This window comes from Bombina bombina, chromosome 3, assembly GCF_027579735.1.
Source record: "Bombina bombina isolate aBomBom1 chromosome 3, aBomBom1.pri, whole genome shotgun sequence".
In the NCBI taxonomy this organism is placed as follows: Eukaryota; Metazoa; Chordata; class Amphibia; order Anura; family Bombinatoridae; genus Bombina; species Bombina bombina.
The window spans coordinates 113286514-113304892 of record NC_069501.1 but is presented as its reverse complement, the minus strand read 5'-3'; the positions used below and the strand labels follow the sequence as shown (position 1 = coordinate 113304892).

The window sequence follows — 18379 nt, the reverse complement described above, 5'->3', positions numbered from 1 at the left end:
TCCACATTACACCATACCTACATTAAAACATGGAGGCGGTAATATCCTGTTATGGGAGTATTTCTCTGCAGCAGGCACTGGAGCACTTGTCAGGATAGAAGGATTAATGAATGGGGCAAAAAACTGTCAAATTCTTGAGGGAAATCTGCTGCCCTCTGCCAGGAAGTTATTAATGGGAAGGTTTACCTTCTAACATGACAATGACCCAAAGCACACAGCAAAAATGACCACACATTGGTTGAAGGAGAAAAAGCTGAATGTCCTTGCATGGCCTAGTCAGAGACCAGACTTAAACCCCATTGAATATCTGTGGCATGACTTGAACACTGCAGTCCATAAAAAAAGAAGAGTGGGCAAATATTGCAGAGTCTAGGTGTGCAAAGTTAGTAGAGACTAATCCCAACAGACTAAAAGCTGTAATTAAAGCAAAAGGTGGTTCAACAAAATACTGACACAATTCTGTTTTTGAATTGTCTTTATTTTTGCCTGACATGTTGGTGTTATATCTTTCACTTGGATGTTATAAGTTGCACTGAATAATTACAACTGGATAAACAAAAACTGTATCTGGCTTTATTTCAGGCTGCAAAGCAACAACATGTGATTATTTTCAATGGGGGTGATTCTTTTCAATACCCGCTGTAGATAGATAGACAGACAGACAGATAGATAGATAGATAGATAGATAGATAGATAGATAGATCGATCACTGCAGCTCAGGCTGATAGAATCTGTGAGGCCTCCTTAAAGTGAAGGTAAACTCTGGTGAATGAAAGCCCGTTTTTTTAAAAATACTATTAAAAACAGGGGCACTTTCATTCATCAAAGTTTACAAAGCAGCCATAGGCACAGAACATTTTACCTAGCAGACACACCACAACTTATTACAAAAAGCACAGTGCACACAATTAATACAAAAAAGCACAGCAATTATATTTACAGAAGTTGTGCATAGCATATAAGTGCAGTGTTTTTATTAATGTTCCTTTAAGAAATGATGTTCATAAATTGATGATGATAGGACTGTATCTGCTCATAGTTATATATATATATATAAACAGCAAAGTCTACTGAATTTTCACCTTTTATGGTAATTGGTTCTTGTTAGTAACATTCCATTTAGTTTACTCTCTCATTCTCTTGTATATTAATATCTGGTTAATACGTTTAGTTTTGTGAATGTTAATTTGGTTCTCGTTAGTAACATTTACTTTACTCGCTCATTCTCCCTAGTAACAGACATCACCCAGGTTCTTCAAAAAAGTGCTGGTTGTTTTGAACTGAATCTTGCGAAGTACAAGAATCCTGTATTAGTTTGTACAATGAATAGTGTTGGAACTAAAGTACAGCCGAGCACAGTGAGTATGGAATATATACAGTACTATTATAAATGCCATTAGTTTTAGTAACTAAGTATAACACAATGTATATATATTGGGACCGCGTCGCAAATCGGTATCCAATATTCAGCGCAAGGACTTACGTGGCGAATCTTACTTTTTCATCTCGCCATACTAAGGCAGCCACAGCAGGCCTTGCGCTGAGTATGGGAGCACCATAACTCCTGAAACTGCCTCCAAAAATAAACTAACACCTAACGCATGCGCAATATCTAGCTACCTGTCAACCTCCAACCCCCACCGCAATAATATATTAACCCCTATATCTGCAATCAAACCCACACCGCAACTACAAATAAAGTATTAACCCCTATATCCAGCAACCCCAACATCGCAAACTACCTAATAAAACTATTAACCCCTAATCCACCATAAACCTACAACGCAAACTACCTATTGAAGTATTAACGCCTAAACCGCCAAAGCCAACAACGCAAACTACCTATTAAAGTATTAACCCCTAAAACGCCAAAGCCCACAACGCAAATAATTAAATTACTAAGCCCCCTAACCTAACACCCCCTAACCTAATATTCCCTAAATGAACCCAAATGACAAAATACTAAAGTTAATAACTATTAAAATAAAAAAATCTAACACTACTACTACTAACTACTTTAAAAATAAACTAACCATAAATTAAAGAGACAGTCTAGTCAAAATTAAAATTATGGTGTAGACTGTCCCTTTAAACTACAATTACATAAAATAAAAAAAATCTAAGATTATAGGGAATAAAAACAAAATGATCAAATTAAAAAAAATTATACCTAATCCCTATGAAAAAAAAGCCCCCCCAAAATAAAAACACCCCCTACTTTAAGAATAAACTACCAGCAGCCCTTAAAATGTTTTTTTTTGCAGGGCATTGCCCCAAGATAATCAGCTCTTTTAGATTAAAAATACACTAAGTCCCCCCTAACAGTAAAACCCCCCCACCCACCAAACCCCCAAATAAAAAACCTAACACTTAAAAACCTAAACTACCCATTGCCCTGAAAAGAGCATTTGTTGGGCATTGCCCTTAAAAGGGCATTTAGATCTTTTACAAAATGCCCACCCTAATCTAAATAAATAAACCCCTTCCAAAAAGTCCCCAGGTTGGTACTCACCGTTCATGAAGTCCGGCGGAGAAGGTCCTGTCCCATGCAGTGAAGTCTTCTTCCAAGCGGCGACCTCTTCTTTCTTCTTCCAGGAACATCTGGCGTGGAGCAGAGGGCGGAGCTGAAGACCGGAGACCCTGGAACTAAAGACCGGCGATCCTGGAACTGAAGACCGGTGACCGCGGAGCCATTGAGCGTGGAGGATCCTCTTCGTACGATCGCCGCCGTACACTGGATAGAGAGTTCAAGGGACGCGATTAAAAATGGCGTCCCTTGAATTCCTATTGGCTGATTTGATTCTTCAAATTCAAATCAGCAAATAGGATGAGAGCTACTTAAATCCTATTAGCTGTTCAAATCAGCCAATAGGATGAGAGCTACTCAAATTCTATTGGCAATTCAAATCAGCTGATTTGAACAGCCAATAGGATTTGAGTATCTCTCATCCTATTGGCTGATTTGAATTTAAAGAATCAAATCAGCCAATAAGAATTCAAGGGACGCCATTTTTAATCGCGTTCCTTGAATTCACTATCCAGTGTATGGCGTTGATCGTACGAAAAGGATCCTCCACGCTCCATTGCTCCGCCGTCGCCGGTCTTCATTTCCAGGATCGCCGGTCTTCAGCTCTGCCCTCCGCGCCGGATGTTCCTGGAAGAAGAAAGAAGAGGTCGCCGCTTGGAAGAGGACTTCACCGCATGGGACAGGACCTTCTCCGTCGGACTTCAGGAACGGTAAGTACCAACTTGGGGGGGGTTTATTTATTTAGATTAGGGTGGGAATTTTGTAAAATAGCTAAATGCCCTTTTAAGGGCAATGCCCAACAAATGCCCTTTTCAGGGCAATGGGTAGTTTAGGTTTTTTAGTGTTAGGTTTTTTTATTTTGGGGGGTTTGGTGGGTGGGGGGGTTTACTGTTAGGGGGACTTTGTGTATTTTTAATGTAAAAGAGCTGATTATCTTGGGGCAATGCCCTGCAAAAAGTCATTTTAAGTGCTACTGGTAGTTTATTCTTAGAGTAGTAGAGGGTGTTTTTATTTTGGGGGGCTTTTATTTTCATAGGGATTAGGTATAATTTTTTTTAAATTTGAGAATTTTGTTTTTTATTTTCTGTAATCTTAGATTTTTTTATTTTATGTAATTGAAGTTTAAAGGGACAGTCTACACCATTTTAATTTTAATTTTAACTAGACTGTCCCTTTAATTTATGCTTAGTTTATTTTTAAAGTAGTGTTAGATTATTTTATTTTAATAGTTAGTAACTTTAGTATTTTGTAATTTGGGTTCATTTAGGGGGTATTAGGTTAGGGGGTGTTAGGTTAGGGGGCTTAGTAATTTAATTATTTGCGTTGTGGGCTTTGGCGGTTTAGAGGTTAATACTTTGATAGGTTTATTGCTTTGTGGGCTTTGGTGGTTTAGGGGTTAATACTTTAATAGGTAGTTTGTGTTGTGGGCTTTGGCGGTTTAGGGGTTAATACTTTGATAGGTAGTTTGCGATGTTGGCATTGGGGGATCTAGGGGTTAATAATTTAGTTATTGCTTGCGGTGTGGGTTTGATGGCAGATATAGGGGTCAATAGTTTAATTAAGTTTAAGTAGTTTAATTGCGTTGTGGGGGAGTCTGTTTAGTGGTTAATACTTTTATTAGTTCCGATGTGGGTTTGATGGTGGATATAGGGGTTTTACATGTCAGGCTTTTTTTTGGGAGGCATGTCAGACGTTTACGGGAGATTTTATATATTTTTTTTACTTTTCTTAGGCGCCGGCAGTTTCTAAAGTGCTGTAAGTCACTGACGACTCCAGAAATTTGTATTTACGCTCATTTCTGGACATCGCTAGTTTATCCGACTTATGGCACTTTATGAACTGCCGGCGGGGTTTATTTGATACCCCGATGTGCAAGGTGAAATTTCGGGCGGTGCGGGTTGCAGCGCTTGTGCTGAAGCCTGCACCGTATATGTAATCTCGCCCCATGTATCTATATCAACATCAAATGAAAAGCTGAAAAGAAAGATTTATACACAAAAATGACATTTATTAATACAATATAAACATTAAAAACAAGACATGATGGGGGTCCCCCAACTAAAGATAAATAAAAGTTCAAGGTTATAACCAGTTAGTAAATAGTAACTGTGGTGCACCCCAAGAGCTACAGTTAGCAGCCAATGCCGTAGAGCACTCTTCAAAAGAGCAGAATAGTATAAGGCAATGCAAGTTAGCAAAGGTGCAAAAGCGTAGATGCAAAGGCGTCTAGCAAGCCAGATAGAACAGTAAATGTCATAAGATCCACAGACAACCAGTTATATCCTTAATCAGCCAGCACATGGCACCCCCACCAAAGGTGGATAATGATAAACACACTCACGGATCCAAAGGAAACTGCACTTTCAGATGATAGGCGCGGACCGCAGCCAGAGATTTCCCCGGTGTTCTAAAGAAAATGGTATACCGCATAGGAATGTGTATACCACGTCACTTTAGGTCACGTGACTCAGCTGCTGGAGGGGTGTTGCGCTCAATGCGCATGCGCAAGAGGCCAAACCTCCTCCAAACAGCTGATGTAAATTAAACAACGGGTCGCGGAAATATATGGCCTGTAATCATAATTTATAGAGGCTAATAGCCTTCACTGCGCACGCGCGCACTGCTGTCGCTTTATTCAATATAATGTAGACAGTGACAAATGTGACAGCATAGTGTTACTGTCATGATACCCACACCACACACCCTCACCTTCCCTACCCCACCCCACCGGAAAAAAATATTGGAGCAGTCACCGGACTTCATAAAAAAAATATAGCCTTTATTACAAACATAAGTTTCAAAATGTTTTGGTGTCAACTGACATCTTTTTCGGCAAGTCTGCGGCGCCCAATGGATCACTGAGGAGTAGGGCCGTGTGCGCATGCGCATTGCAGATTACAGTCCATAGAATCCTGCGACCCGTTGTCATCTAATAAAGCTCCTTAAATAGAAAAAAGACACAGCAGCTTAAGAACTGTGAAGTTGAGGAACAGACAGCATATTAAAGAATTAAATGTAAGAGGGAAAATAGTTTATCTTGTGCCTTCTTGGTGATCTGATAGTTGGCATAAAAAAGCACACAAATAAAAAAGTGTGGGTACAATGCATTGATATAGTCTGGAATCTGCTATGTGGAATAACACTAATAAAATATTTAAAGGTTTGACAAATCTCCAAAGTCTTAGAGAATGTTACTATTGATTCTTAAATGTTTAAATTTGTTACAAATGTCTATAAATAAACTCCTTCTCTAGTGCCTTAAACTAACATATGGCTGGTGAAACACACACCAGGAAAACAGCAAATTTCATTTTCATTTTTGTATTTTAGCCAGGCTCATGCGTTTTAAGATGAATTGTCAAATCCAAAAGTATTTTTTTTAACTTAAAACTCATTAAAAAATAATATATTTAAATGCCTTGTGCCTTTAATTTTCTAATGGAGTTAAATGTATTATCTGTTTTCAGGTTGCCCACATCTACAATTCACATAGCTCCGTGGCACAAGACCTAGTTGCGTTATGCACAAATGACCTTCTGGCCCAGGGAACTGAAACTCTCTTGTTCATGCCGTATTTAGCTTGTGCGGCTCTTGAAGCTGAAGTGACTGAAGCATTAACTAGTGGACTAACAAAGGCTTGTAAAAGGGCAGAATGTGCTTTAATGGGTAATATTAAGAGTATCTTTAAGAAAACATTTATTCTTTGAATAGCTTTGTAAAAATTATTTTGTATATTTTCTTAAAGGGATGTTAAAAAGTCTGTTTCATTGTAATAAAAAGCATTAAGCAGTTGCTTATACTTAAAGGGACAGTCAACACCAGAATTTTTGTTGTTTAACATTCCCCAGTTTTGCATAACCAACACAGTCATAATAATGCACGTTTTACCTCTGTAATTACCTTGTATCTAAGCCTCTGCAAATTGCCCCCTTATTTCAGTTCTTTTGACAGACTTGCATTTTAGCCAATCAGTGCTCACTCCTAAGAGCTTCAAGTGCGTGAGCTCAATGTTATCTATATGAAACACATGAACTAACGCTTTCTAGTGGTGAAAAACTGTCAAAATGTTTTCAGATTAGAGGCGGCCTTTTAAGGTCTAAGAAATTAGCATATGAACCTCCTAGGGTTAGCTTTCAACTAAGAATACCAAGAGAACAAAGCAAAATTGGTGATAAAAGTGAATTGGAAAGTTGTTTAAAATGACATGCCCCCATAGACAAAAAAAATAAAATGACATACCCTATTTAAATCATGAAAGTTTTTTTTTGGACTTGACTGTCCCTTTAATAGAAAGCATTGCAATATGTATTATTCATCTATTTAAATGGATTTTACTTTTTTTTTATACACTGGGGCAAGGGCTACACTGATAATTGCAGTTTTTTTAACACAATCTGTTTCTTTTTATGTTTATTTTGATCTATATTCACCTGTTGCTGTCTTCTCCTCTGCAGTAAGAGAACCAGCACAGATGCCTGATGTGTACTCAGCTGGCAGCTACAGCCTTAGTGGATGTGCAGTTGGTGTAGTGGAAAAGGAACATAAACTCCCACAGTTGGATCACATGAATGAAGGGGACCTTATCATTGGTGTACATTCATCCAGCATTCACAGCAGTAGTGTTGCCCATATTAGAAGAATAATGAAAAACAAGTCTCTGCAGTATTCCTCATTGTTACCAGTGGGGAACAGAGAACAAACCTGGGGTACAATATGTGTCTAATATTTCATGTGTGAGGCATAAAAACAGTTTAATACATCTTCTTACTGATCAGGTACTACATTTATGGTACTAGTAATGTGGGTGCTTAAAACCTGCATTCACATAAAAGTAATGCTATCTGTCATACCGCTCTATTTCTGTCTAATACAGATAGCTATATTTTATATCTAACCGCTGTTTGCTACATGTCATTTCTTTCCTATGGCATGGACAATCCACGACTTCATTCTAATTACTAGTGGGATATTCAACTCCTGGCCAGCAGGAGGAGGCAAAGAGCATCCCAGAAAAAATGTGAAGTGTAACTTCCCTTACCCATAATCCCGAGTCATTCTCTTTTTTTCCAAAGTTTTAGCTGCCTAGTATTTTTTTTTGTAATAATTAAAGGATTATAAAAGTCTACTATACGTAATGTAAAATAAACATGCACGTGAGTCAATATTGTCATATTAAAGAAATGTCCTTAAAACACAGCCTCTAAGTAATACAAATAAAACTATTTTATTTCTCAAACAAAATCATAAATGACAGCCCCAAAAATAGGGCTGTCTAACAAGCATTCTACCTGACCAATATCAATCACCTAATTAGCATATTAACATTTCTTCTCAACGCAAGTGCATTTTAATCCTTGAAGACTTTTGTCAGGTCTTGGGATTTTTTTAGACGTTCATACAGTACTTGTTAGTCTACGGTAAATTCCAAATATATCTGTATGAAGCATATTAAATACTTATTCTCATTTTTCTAGGGGTCAACCTTATATACTTACAAATAATTTTATGCCTCTCTTTCTTCTGGACGGCTCCCTATCTTGGTGGTCAAGTGACCACAGTGCATTCAGAGTAACACACTGCGATCACGTGACCACCGAGATAGTAACATTGGCGCTCAGTTCTGCAATGGATTGTGCATGCGCTGGACATTAAAATTCCTTATCCCATGCATGGGTACGTGAAAGATAGAATCCTTACATTGCAGCTGTACCTATTGTTGCACAGCTGCTTTACTGCTTGCTCCCTTATTCCAAAGTTCCTGTGCAGTGGCTCACAAAAACTGGAATGGCTTGTGCCTCTAAATGCTGCTGAGGGAATGGAGGTGCAGAATGGGTGTGGGAGCCATCTATTACTCAGAATGTGTTGTAGGAGGTAGAATGTCAGCAACTGGCATGTAAGTGTCAATGTTTCTATATTTATGTTAAAGTGGGTTTTATATGTATGTGTGTGTCACTGTAAACAAGTGTGTAAGTTTGTTCCTGTGTGTGTGTGAGTGTGTGTGCTTGTTATTGTTTGTGTATGTGTGTGAGTGTGAGTGAGCAAGTGTGTGTGTTTGTTCCTGTGTGTGTGTGAGTGTGTGTGTTTGTTCCTGTTTGTGTATGAGCAAGAGTGTGTGTTTATTCCTGTGTGTGTGAGTGTGAGCAAGAGTATGTGTTTTTTCATGAGTGTGTGTGTGTTCATCAGTGTGTATATGTGTGTGAGCAAGAGTGTGTGTGAGCAAGAGTGTGAGTTTGTGTGTGTGCATGTCAGACTGAGTGTGAGTTTGTGTGTGTGTCAGAAAGAGTGTGAGTTTGTTCGTGTGTGTGTATCAGAGTGTGAGTTTGTTCATTTGTGTGTTTGTGTATCAGAGTCTGAGTTTACCATTGGTGTGTCAGAAAAGAGTGTATGTGTATTACAAAAAGTGTGAGTTTGTGTGTGAGAGAGTGTGTTTATTTGTGATAGTGCGAATGAGTGTGTCTTTGTTCTTGTGTTTGTATGTGTGAGCAAACGTGTGTATAGTGGGTGTTGTAAGAAGCATATATTGTAGAACTGGGTTGCAGTGTTTAGATTGGGAAGAGCCAGTACATCTACCTGTGTGCTTAAGACTCCTGGGCCTGACTGACAGACTGACTGGTAAGAAGATGCTGGGGGTTACAGGGGCAGTGCACGTGACCTAAAATGTCATTTGGGCATATATCGGGTATGAAGAATATTCAGGGGTTATGCCTCTGAGCTTAACTCAAATTTTGTTATATAAGTGGCATAATGGGTGCACAGAACGATGGGGCTCCAAAGCAGCATCTGCTGCTTAATAAATGGACCCCTTGGTCTTATCTGGGCATATAGCAGCAATAAAGGGGCTGCTAAGACTATACAGACTATGCGGCCATGTATGTGACCTGATCTCTCATTAGAGCATACTGCTGAGCTGATGTCTCATGTGGATGTATATTTTGCACAAATGGGGCTACAGGGGCATGGAAAGGGATGGAATAGCATGTATGTGATCTTAATTATTACTTGCACATATAGTTGGCAAATCATTGCTACTATTTTAGTAAACACACACACATATATGTATATATATATATATATACTGTATATACTGTAAATCATTTAATTGTATCGTAGTGTGCCTGATTAAAAGCATGTATTAAGTGATTGTAGGCCAGAGACCCAGGGAGGAAGGGACCTTGACGTGGCCCTGGGCCTATCATCATTTGGCTAAACTCTGTAACTAACTCTTCCATTTTGCTTTTAATCTAGCTGTGTACTTGCAAGAGAGTGCCAGACTTCTATCTTTTTTCATATATATATATGTAAATAAGTTGTTCTCATCATATTGTAGCCCTAGTTTTCTAACTGAATTTCTCAAGCCCTGTCTTATATCTAAGTATAAGCACTCACTTGAGTCACTCATGACACCAATGAGCTACCATGTTTAAAATTATGTGCAGCTCATGTGTAGAGCAAGCAACTTTGTCTGCTTCACATGTTGCCACTAATATTATTATGCTTAGGGCAGTTTATTTTTTTGCCCCCCCCCCCCCCTCTGGAAAAATTTCTGCGGACGCCCATGATTGTTTGGGTTTCATGTTTCTTTTATATTGGTTATTGACTATAAACAATTAACTCTTAAACTTCTTGCAAATATTAAGCTATGGCTTTGCTGTAGATGGGTTGATGCTTTGGAGACTTGCTACTGGATTTTAAGCTATCAAACCCTGTTCAGTCTTCATTCTCGATGTGAAGGGGCTTTCACCACAGTTCCTGAATGGTATCTAACAGTTATTCAAAAGAACTTTATGTTTGTTCAGTTATATCTTACTTTGCTTGTATTCTTTCAAGAGTCGAAATTTTAAACAACTTTACAATTTTCTTATGTTATCAAATGTATTTCATTCCCTTAGTACCCTTTGTTTAAAAGCATACCTAGGTAGGCTTAGAAGCTGCAATTCACTACTGGGAGTTAGTTGCTGATTAGTGGCTGCACATATATGCCTTGTGTCATTGGCTCATCAGATGTGTTCATCTAGCTCCCAAAAGTGCATTGCTGTTCCTTAAACAAAGGATAGCAAAAGAATAAACCAAACTTGCTAATAGAAGTAAATTGAAAAGTTGTTTGCTCTGGGCTCCATGTACTAAGCAGCAAATACTGCTTTAAATGGGGCAGACTTGCTCATGAGAGCCTATTTACCACATGTTAAGATTCAGTGGGTGATTGACAGGCCCTGCTCTCACACAATTGGCTGTCGAGAGCAGGGGGGTGGATGTATAGCTGCCAGCTCACCAAAAAGACAGGTGGACAGGTTTCCAAATTGGGAACCTTGTTCGTCCCTTGCTTTGTACATGGGGCTTTCTGTCTGAATCATGAAATACAAATGTTTGGTTTCATGTCCCTTACAATAATTTTATAGAAATATCTCTTTTTCTTTCTGAAGGTGAACTAATACTTAAGCCATCCACAGTTTACATCAATACACTGCTGCCTGCAATCCAGTCTGGATACATAAAGGCACTGGCCCCAGTTACTGAAGGAGGACTTCATGGAAGTATCCTCAGAGTTGCACCTGAGACCTTAGGGATCATTATAGGTAAAAACAATTCAATGTATCCTTGTTGCAAACATAGCTAAATATAGACATTGCCCAATTCACTATAGAATAATATGGTTTCTAGTTCTTCTTCCATGTGAATCTGTGTAACTTACTCCTTGGGACGGCTGCATAACTTCATATGCTGTATTTAGCAAAGGAATGTTATGTCTGATGTTAATAAAGACAATGGCTGATTGAAATAGATTAGAACAACATTAACTTGCTGATTTATTTATTGTTTATTGAAGATGATAAATACCTTAACAGGTTTACTAACTGGAAATTACATTTTAGGAAACATTTTATATAATTTATCACACGTTATAATAAATGAAATCCAATTTAATCCTATTGCCAATTTCAATTTATTAATGGGAATAGATAATGGTAAATATTGAATAGACACAGAGAAACTCAAAGGGACAACGTTAAAGGGACAACGTTTAAGGGACATGAAAGTCAAAAGTAAACTTTCATGGTTCAAAAAGCACAACCAATTTTAAGACAGTAATACATTGTCTTCTGTTACCAAATTTACTTTGTTTTCTTGGTATCCTTTGTTGAAAAGCATATCTAGGCAGGCTCAGGAGCAAGAATGCACTAATGGGAGCTAGCTGCTACCCCTATCTCATTGACTCACCATATGTGTATATTGCGGCTCTTAAGCTGGCTTTATATGCAAGCTATGGTATATATATATATATATATATATATATGGTGTTATATTAATATACTTTTTACCTCTGTGATTACCTTGTAACTAAGCCTCTTTTGACAGCCCCCTGATAACACGGCTATTTATTATCTATTGACTGACATTTTAACAAATTGCTCATAAATAACTCCACGGGCGTGAGCACAATGTTATCTATATGTCCCATATAAACTAGCAGTCTTCTGTTGTGAAAAGCTAATAAAATAGCATGTGATAAGAGACTGTCTGTAGTGGCTTAAAAGCAGGCAGAGATTTAGAAGTTTAAAGGTTATAAAGTATATAAATATAACAATGTTGGTTGTGCAAAGCTGGGGAGTGGGTAATAAAGGTGTTATCTATCTTTTTAAACAATAAAAATGTTGCTGTTGACTGTACCTTTAAAGTCCTTTTAAGTTAAGCTGATTATTTTGATGCATGTCTGGCCTGCTTAAAGGGACAGTCTAGTCAAAATTAAACTTTCAATAAGGCATGGAATTTTAAACAACTTTCCAATTTACTTTAATCATCAAATTTGCTTTGCTCGCTTGGTATTCTTTGTGGAAAGCTAAACCTAGGAGGTTCATATGCTAATTTGTAAGCCGTTGAACTGCCTCTTATCTCAGTGCAGTTTGACAGTTAGACAGCGCTAGTACATGAGTGTCTTATAGATAATATTGCGCTCACTCCTGTGGAGTTATTTAAGAGTCAGCACTGATTGACTAAAATGTATGTCTATCAAAAGAATTGAGATAAGGGGGCAGTTTGCAGAGGCTTAGATACAAGGTAATCACAGAGGTAAAAGGTGTATTAATATAACAGTGTTATGCAAAACTGGGGAATGGGTAATAAAGGGATTAGCTATCTTTTTAAACAATAACAGTTCTGGGGTAGACTGTCCCTTTAAGTTGCATTGATATTATTATTTAAAATGTCATGTCCTATAATCCCATTTAATGCAGCAGCATCTGAATAAAAAATTATTATCATAATTTATGATACAAACGACAAGCAATATGGATTGTAGGTACTGTTTAATTCTTATTGTTAAAGAACTCATTATATAACTGTGTGTTATCTTAGATGCTCTTTGTTGGAAGATACCAGAAATATTTTCCTGGTTGTTTAAAGAGGGAGGCTTTTCGGAGCAGGAGATGATCTGCAACTTCAACTGTGGTATTGGAGCTGTTCTGGTGGCTCACAGGAAGGTGGCGCCACAGATTCTGACAAATATTCATAAGGATGAGGAAGCCTGGCTGATTGGAGCTTTAATTCCACGTTGTGCAGGTGCCTCGCTTTATTTATTTGAAAATGATAATGGATTGATAATGATTTTGATAGAGCAGAATTTTATGATCTGAATCATAATCATATACGGCCAGTCAGCTCAAGTGGTCTAATAATTCTAACGTTGGTTGCTTGACCATTTTTAATTTTCCTATTTATTTTTTTCTTCAAGTGATTACCTGTAAATTGTTATTGCAAAACCACCATTTTTTAGTTTTCATTAGTTTAACCACGGTGGCCATCTTTGTGTCATGGCATACAACAAATGTTGGTTATACAGATGTTTGCAGAAACCTCAATATCTCAGCTCAGGATGGTCCTATCTTCTTGGAATGAAAACTGATGTCTAGAGCACATTGCAAGATACGTGTACATATATATAAATATTTTGCAGTTTCTTGTTCCTTAGACTTAGAACTTAAAGGGACAGTCTACACCAGAATATTTATTGCTTTAAAAGATAATCCCTTTATTAGCCATTCCCTAGTTTTGCATAACCAACACAGTTATATTAGTACACTTTTTACCTCTGTGATTACCTTGTATCTAAGCCTCTGCAAGCTGCTCCTTATTTCAGTTCTTTTGACAGACTTGCATTTTAGCCAATCAGTGCTGGCTCCTAGGAACTCCACGTGTGTGAGCACAGTATTATCTATATGAAACACATGAACTAACACCCTCTAGTGGTGAAAAACTGTAAAAATGCCCTGAGCTAAGAGGCGCTCTTTAAGGGCTTAGAAATTAGCATATGAACCTCCTAGATTTAGCTTTCAACTAAGAATACCAAGAGAACAAAGCAAAATTGGTGATAGAAGTAAAATGGAAAATTGTTTAAAATTACACACCCTATCTGAATAATGAAAGTTTCTTTTGGACTAGACTGTCCCTTTAAGTCCTAATGTCATCACAAAGATCACTGAAAGTTCAACTTTTAGGGTTTATTTTAATAGAAAGGGTTTGAGTATAAGTCCTAAAAAATTTTAGGGGGTACCTAGGTAAGCATAGTAAGTATGCAGAACAGGTTTGAGACTTCACTTAATTTGTTTTTAACAGGGCGAGAAAGTGCAATGTTTTAATATTTCCCCTCACTTTTGGGTTGACTATCTCTGGTGGGAGGAACAGATAGGAAACTGAAATGTTCACAGATATAAGTCATATATGGTAGCATTCATAATTAGTTGAGTTTGAGATTCCACTGGTTACAGTACTAAGGCTAGAAGAAATCTGGAGAAAAGTTTAGTTTATTCATGCATTTTGTAATATAAGCATAATAAATAATAATACAAATAATATTTAACAGTAATTATGTTTATGATTGGCAATTACAAGATACATGTTTGATTAGAAGCTGGAGGTTTCCTAATTCAGTCTTTTGGAAATGTTGGAGCATCCGGAGGCAAGAGTCAACTCAGCAGGAGTCAGTTTTCTAAAAATGTTGTCCATGGGAACGTCTTGAATGAAGTTCTTAGTCCAGGTGGGTGGATTTTACAAAAATATCACAGTTTTCCTCACTGATGTCCTCAATCAATCCTAACTATCATTGGTCATCATAGACACAAGCAACACAGTCATTATTCCTACACAAAAGAACAATGGCACCACTAGGGCTGTTTCCTTATTATTTGCTATTTGATAAACTTTAATGTTTATAGTTCAGTAAAGTTGTACTTGTATAGGGAATGGTGCTAATGCATAAAAATAATATTACTGAAAACTCGGAAGAATCTTTACACAGAGGTGTAGATATCTCCTGTAAGTATGCACTTATAAGCACTCTTAGCCTAGACTGTAAGGCAATTTCTTCTGGTTGGAATTGTTAAAATATAACCTTTATTGTGAATTTACTTAAAATAAGGGTAACACACACAAATTAAAATCGACACCAGCACTATAGTGCTCTCTAACACTTATTCCACTTTATAAAGAGGACTATGTAATAAGCCGCCTTGGGTACATGTATATCAGTCCTCAATAAAGTATTATAATTATTCTGCTATACTTAGTTTGTGTTTCCAAACATAAAGTAATGTGTAGTTACTTAATTCAATCCCTCCTCCGCATAGGAATATTTGGATACCTAAATTATTCAGTAACTACATTGAACACGTCAGTAGTTTGTCCACTATATCACAGTTCTGTGTGTGCCAAAGTATGGCTGCTCTGGGGTGTAGTTAGTACCACTATTTCTCAACAGTTTATTGTGTCACTTGTGAAACTATTATTTGGATGACAATTAGACTGTATTATAGCTCTGATAAAGTCTAACAGTGTCTCAATCACTTTTAAATATTTTGTGTAATACAAATGGGAACTGTTAGTTTTAGACGCTGTAAATTGTCAGAATTGGGTTGTGTATCAGACCAGACTTCTTGCTATGTGAATATAGTACAAGATGTGCAAATACTGGTATTATTTGTCTTTATATTTCCACTATCTGATCTGGTTCAACCCAAGTTTATCTTTGTTTGACTACCATTCAGTGTATTTATAGTAATCTTCACTGTAATGTGGTATATATTTACCAATGATCACACTCTATTCATATATGAAAGTAGTCAAAATAGTTTCATAAATTTTGTGACATGCTGTCTTATATGCACTTAAATAGATAGTATCATTATTGAGAGACACCACATGCGTTGTGTGGCTAATATCAAGCGCTGATATCTTAGAGTTATTGTGATATCACCCCCCTATTTGATTTTAATACTTCCAATAGAAATAGATAACATATATTGACTTAGATTTGTTCTATAATCGTTATCTATAGATATATTAAGAGCAGCGCATATTTCTGTATCCTTACAAGTAACAAACTGATATCGGTATCAATGTTATATATAAACTATGGCTAAGTCTGGCACAACCCAGACTGTCCAATGTTATCTGATCAGTATAGGTTGGTTCTATGATCGTTATCTATATATACATTGAGAGCAGCGTATATTTCTGTATTATTACAAGTAACAGGCTGATATCGGTATTTTTGTTATATATAAACTACGGCTAAGTCTGGCACAACCCAGACTGTTCAACGTTATTAGATAAGTATAGCGAGTAGTAATTGGCAATGTAAGTCTAGAGTAACATTCTAGTGCTAGGCTGGTTAAAATTGAGCGCCCAAACGCTCTGATTCACTCCTGACTAGTTTCGCCCCTCCGGGCTTTGTCAAAGCGTAACGTTGAACAGTCTGGGTTGTGCCAGACTTAGCCGTAGTTTATATATAACAAAAATACCGATATCAGCCTGTTACTTGTAATAATACAGAAATATACGCTGCTCTCAATGTATATATAGATAACGATCATAGAACAAACCTATACTGATCAGATAACATTGGACAGTCTGGGTTGTGCCAGACTTAGCCGTAGTTTATATATAACATTGATACCGATATCAGTTTGTTACTTGTAAGGATACAGAAATATGCTCTGCTCTTAATATATCTATAGATAACGATTATAGAACAAATCTAAGTCAATATATGTTATCTATTTCTATTGGAAGTATTAAAATCAAATAGGGGGGTGATATCACAATAACTCTAAGATATCAGCGCTTGATATTAGCCACACAACGCATGTGGTGTCTCTCAATAATGATACTATCTATTTAAGTGCATATAAGACAGCATGTCACAAAATTTATGAAACTATTTTGACTACTTTCATATATGAATAGAGTGTGATCATTGGTAAATATATACCACATTACAGTGAAGATTACTATAAATACACTGAATGGTAGTCAAACAAAGATAAACTTGGGTTGAACCAGATCAGATAGTGGAAATATAAAGACAAATAATACCAGTATTTGCACATCTTGTACTATATTCACATAGCAAGAAGTCTGGTCTGATACACAACCCAATTCTGACAATTTACAGCGTCTAAAACTAACAGTTCCCATTTGTATTACACAAAATATTTAAAAGTGATTGAGACACTGTTAGACTTTATCAGAGCTATAATACAGTCTAATTGTCATCCAAATAATAGTTTCACAAGTGACACAATAAACTGTTGAGAAATAGTGGTACTAACTACACCCCAGAGCAGCCATACTTTGGCACACACAGAACTGTGATATAGTGGACAAACTACTGACGTGTTCAATGTAGTTACTGAATAATTTAGGTATCCAAATATTCCTATGCGGAGGAGGGATTGAATTAAGTAACTACACATTACTTTATGTTTGGAAACACAAACTAAGTATAGCAGAATAATTATAATACTTTATTGAGGACTGATATACATGTACCCAAGGCGGCTTATTACATAGTCCTCTTTATAAGGTGGAATAAGTGTTAGAGAGCACTATAGTGCTGGTGTCGATTTTAATTTGTGTGTGTTACCCTTATTTTAAGTAAATTTACAATAAAGGTTATATTTTAACAATTCCAACCAGAAGAAATTGCCTTACAGTCTAGGCTAAGAGTGCTTATAAGTGCATACTTACAGGAGATATCTACACCTCTGTGTAAAGATTCTTCCGAGTTTTCAGTAATACAGTCATTATTCCATAGGATCAGGGGACAGATTTCATCATTGCATGTTCTTCAAACTCTTGCAATGTAGATGTAAAGAAGTACTGAATAGTACTTTCTGATACCACCTCAAAACGGTGACCTTTTCTTGTACCTGGGATTCTCTCACACTTACCAAATCGGTCCTTGAGTTTCAGTTCATGAAGTTCAGTTTCTTCCTCACTTTTGACATAGATGTATGTAACCTCCTTAATCTTCTCATTGTAAAATAGGAAAATATCTTCAGGGGTGAGGATTTGACTTTCTGCAAACTGGCTTTTGTTGATTCCCACATAGTTGTTCCTCCAAACCCATCACATACATTTTGGCCATGGGACGTTGTGAAGAAGTTACATTCAGCTTTTATACCAAAGCCCTTCTCACGGTTGCACAGATTGGCAAAATTCTTCTTGTTTTATATTCACATGCAAATGCATCAGAAAAATAGATAAGCTTTTCTGCCCCGGTAAGAGTCTCGATGCATTTTAAAAGCTTCTTTTGGAACAAGTAAACTGCAACTGTGTTGTGTTCTAGATAATGATGCAAACAATGTGGCTCTTAATTCCTTACTCTTTGTTGAAATAATAAACAAAGGGGTGAATTGTGGCCTGTTGGTTCACCCAGTAATGACTCTGGACTTCACCCTGAATGATAAATTAATGATTTTTTCAGAAAAGTCACCAAAGACAATACTCAGATTGAGTAAGGTTTGCCTTTCTTTCTTTAAGGAACTGAGACTGAGCCTTCACAATTAAATGGTATGCTTT

General features: G+C 37.0%; 2 protein-coding genes across 3 annotated transcripts in view; one reads left to right on the top strand and one right to left on the bottom strand.

Annotated features, from left to right (window-relative positions):
• The window catches only part of LOC128652233 (trifunctional purine biosynthetic protein adenosine-3-like), a 124017-nt gene that overhangs the window by 62487 nt on the left and 43151 nt on the right, over positions 1-18379 (top strand). Inside the window, exons 10-13 of the mRNA XM_053705171.1 lie at positions 1234-1358; positions 5995-6193; positions 6982-7233; positions 12878-13081. Coding sequence (XP_053561146.1) covers positions 1234-1358; positions 5995-6193; positions 6982-7233; positions 12878-13081 — 780 coding nt within the window. The remainder of the gene's footprint in view (positions 1-1233; positions 1359-5994; positions 6194-6981; positions 7234-12877; positions 13082-18379) is intronic.
• Positions 1-18379, bottom strand: part of DNAJC28 (DnaJ heat shock protein family (Hsp40) member C28) — a 128135-nt gene that overhangs the window by 109174 nt on the left and 582 nt on the right. The window lies entirely within an intron of this gene.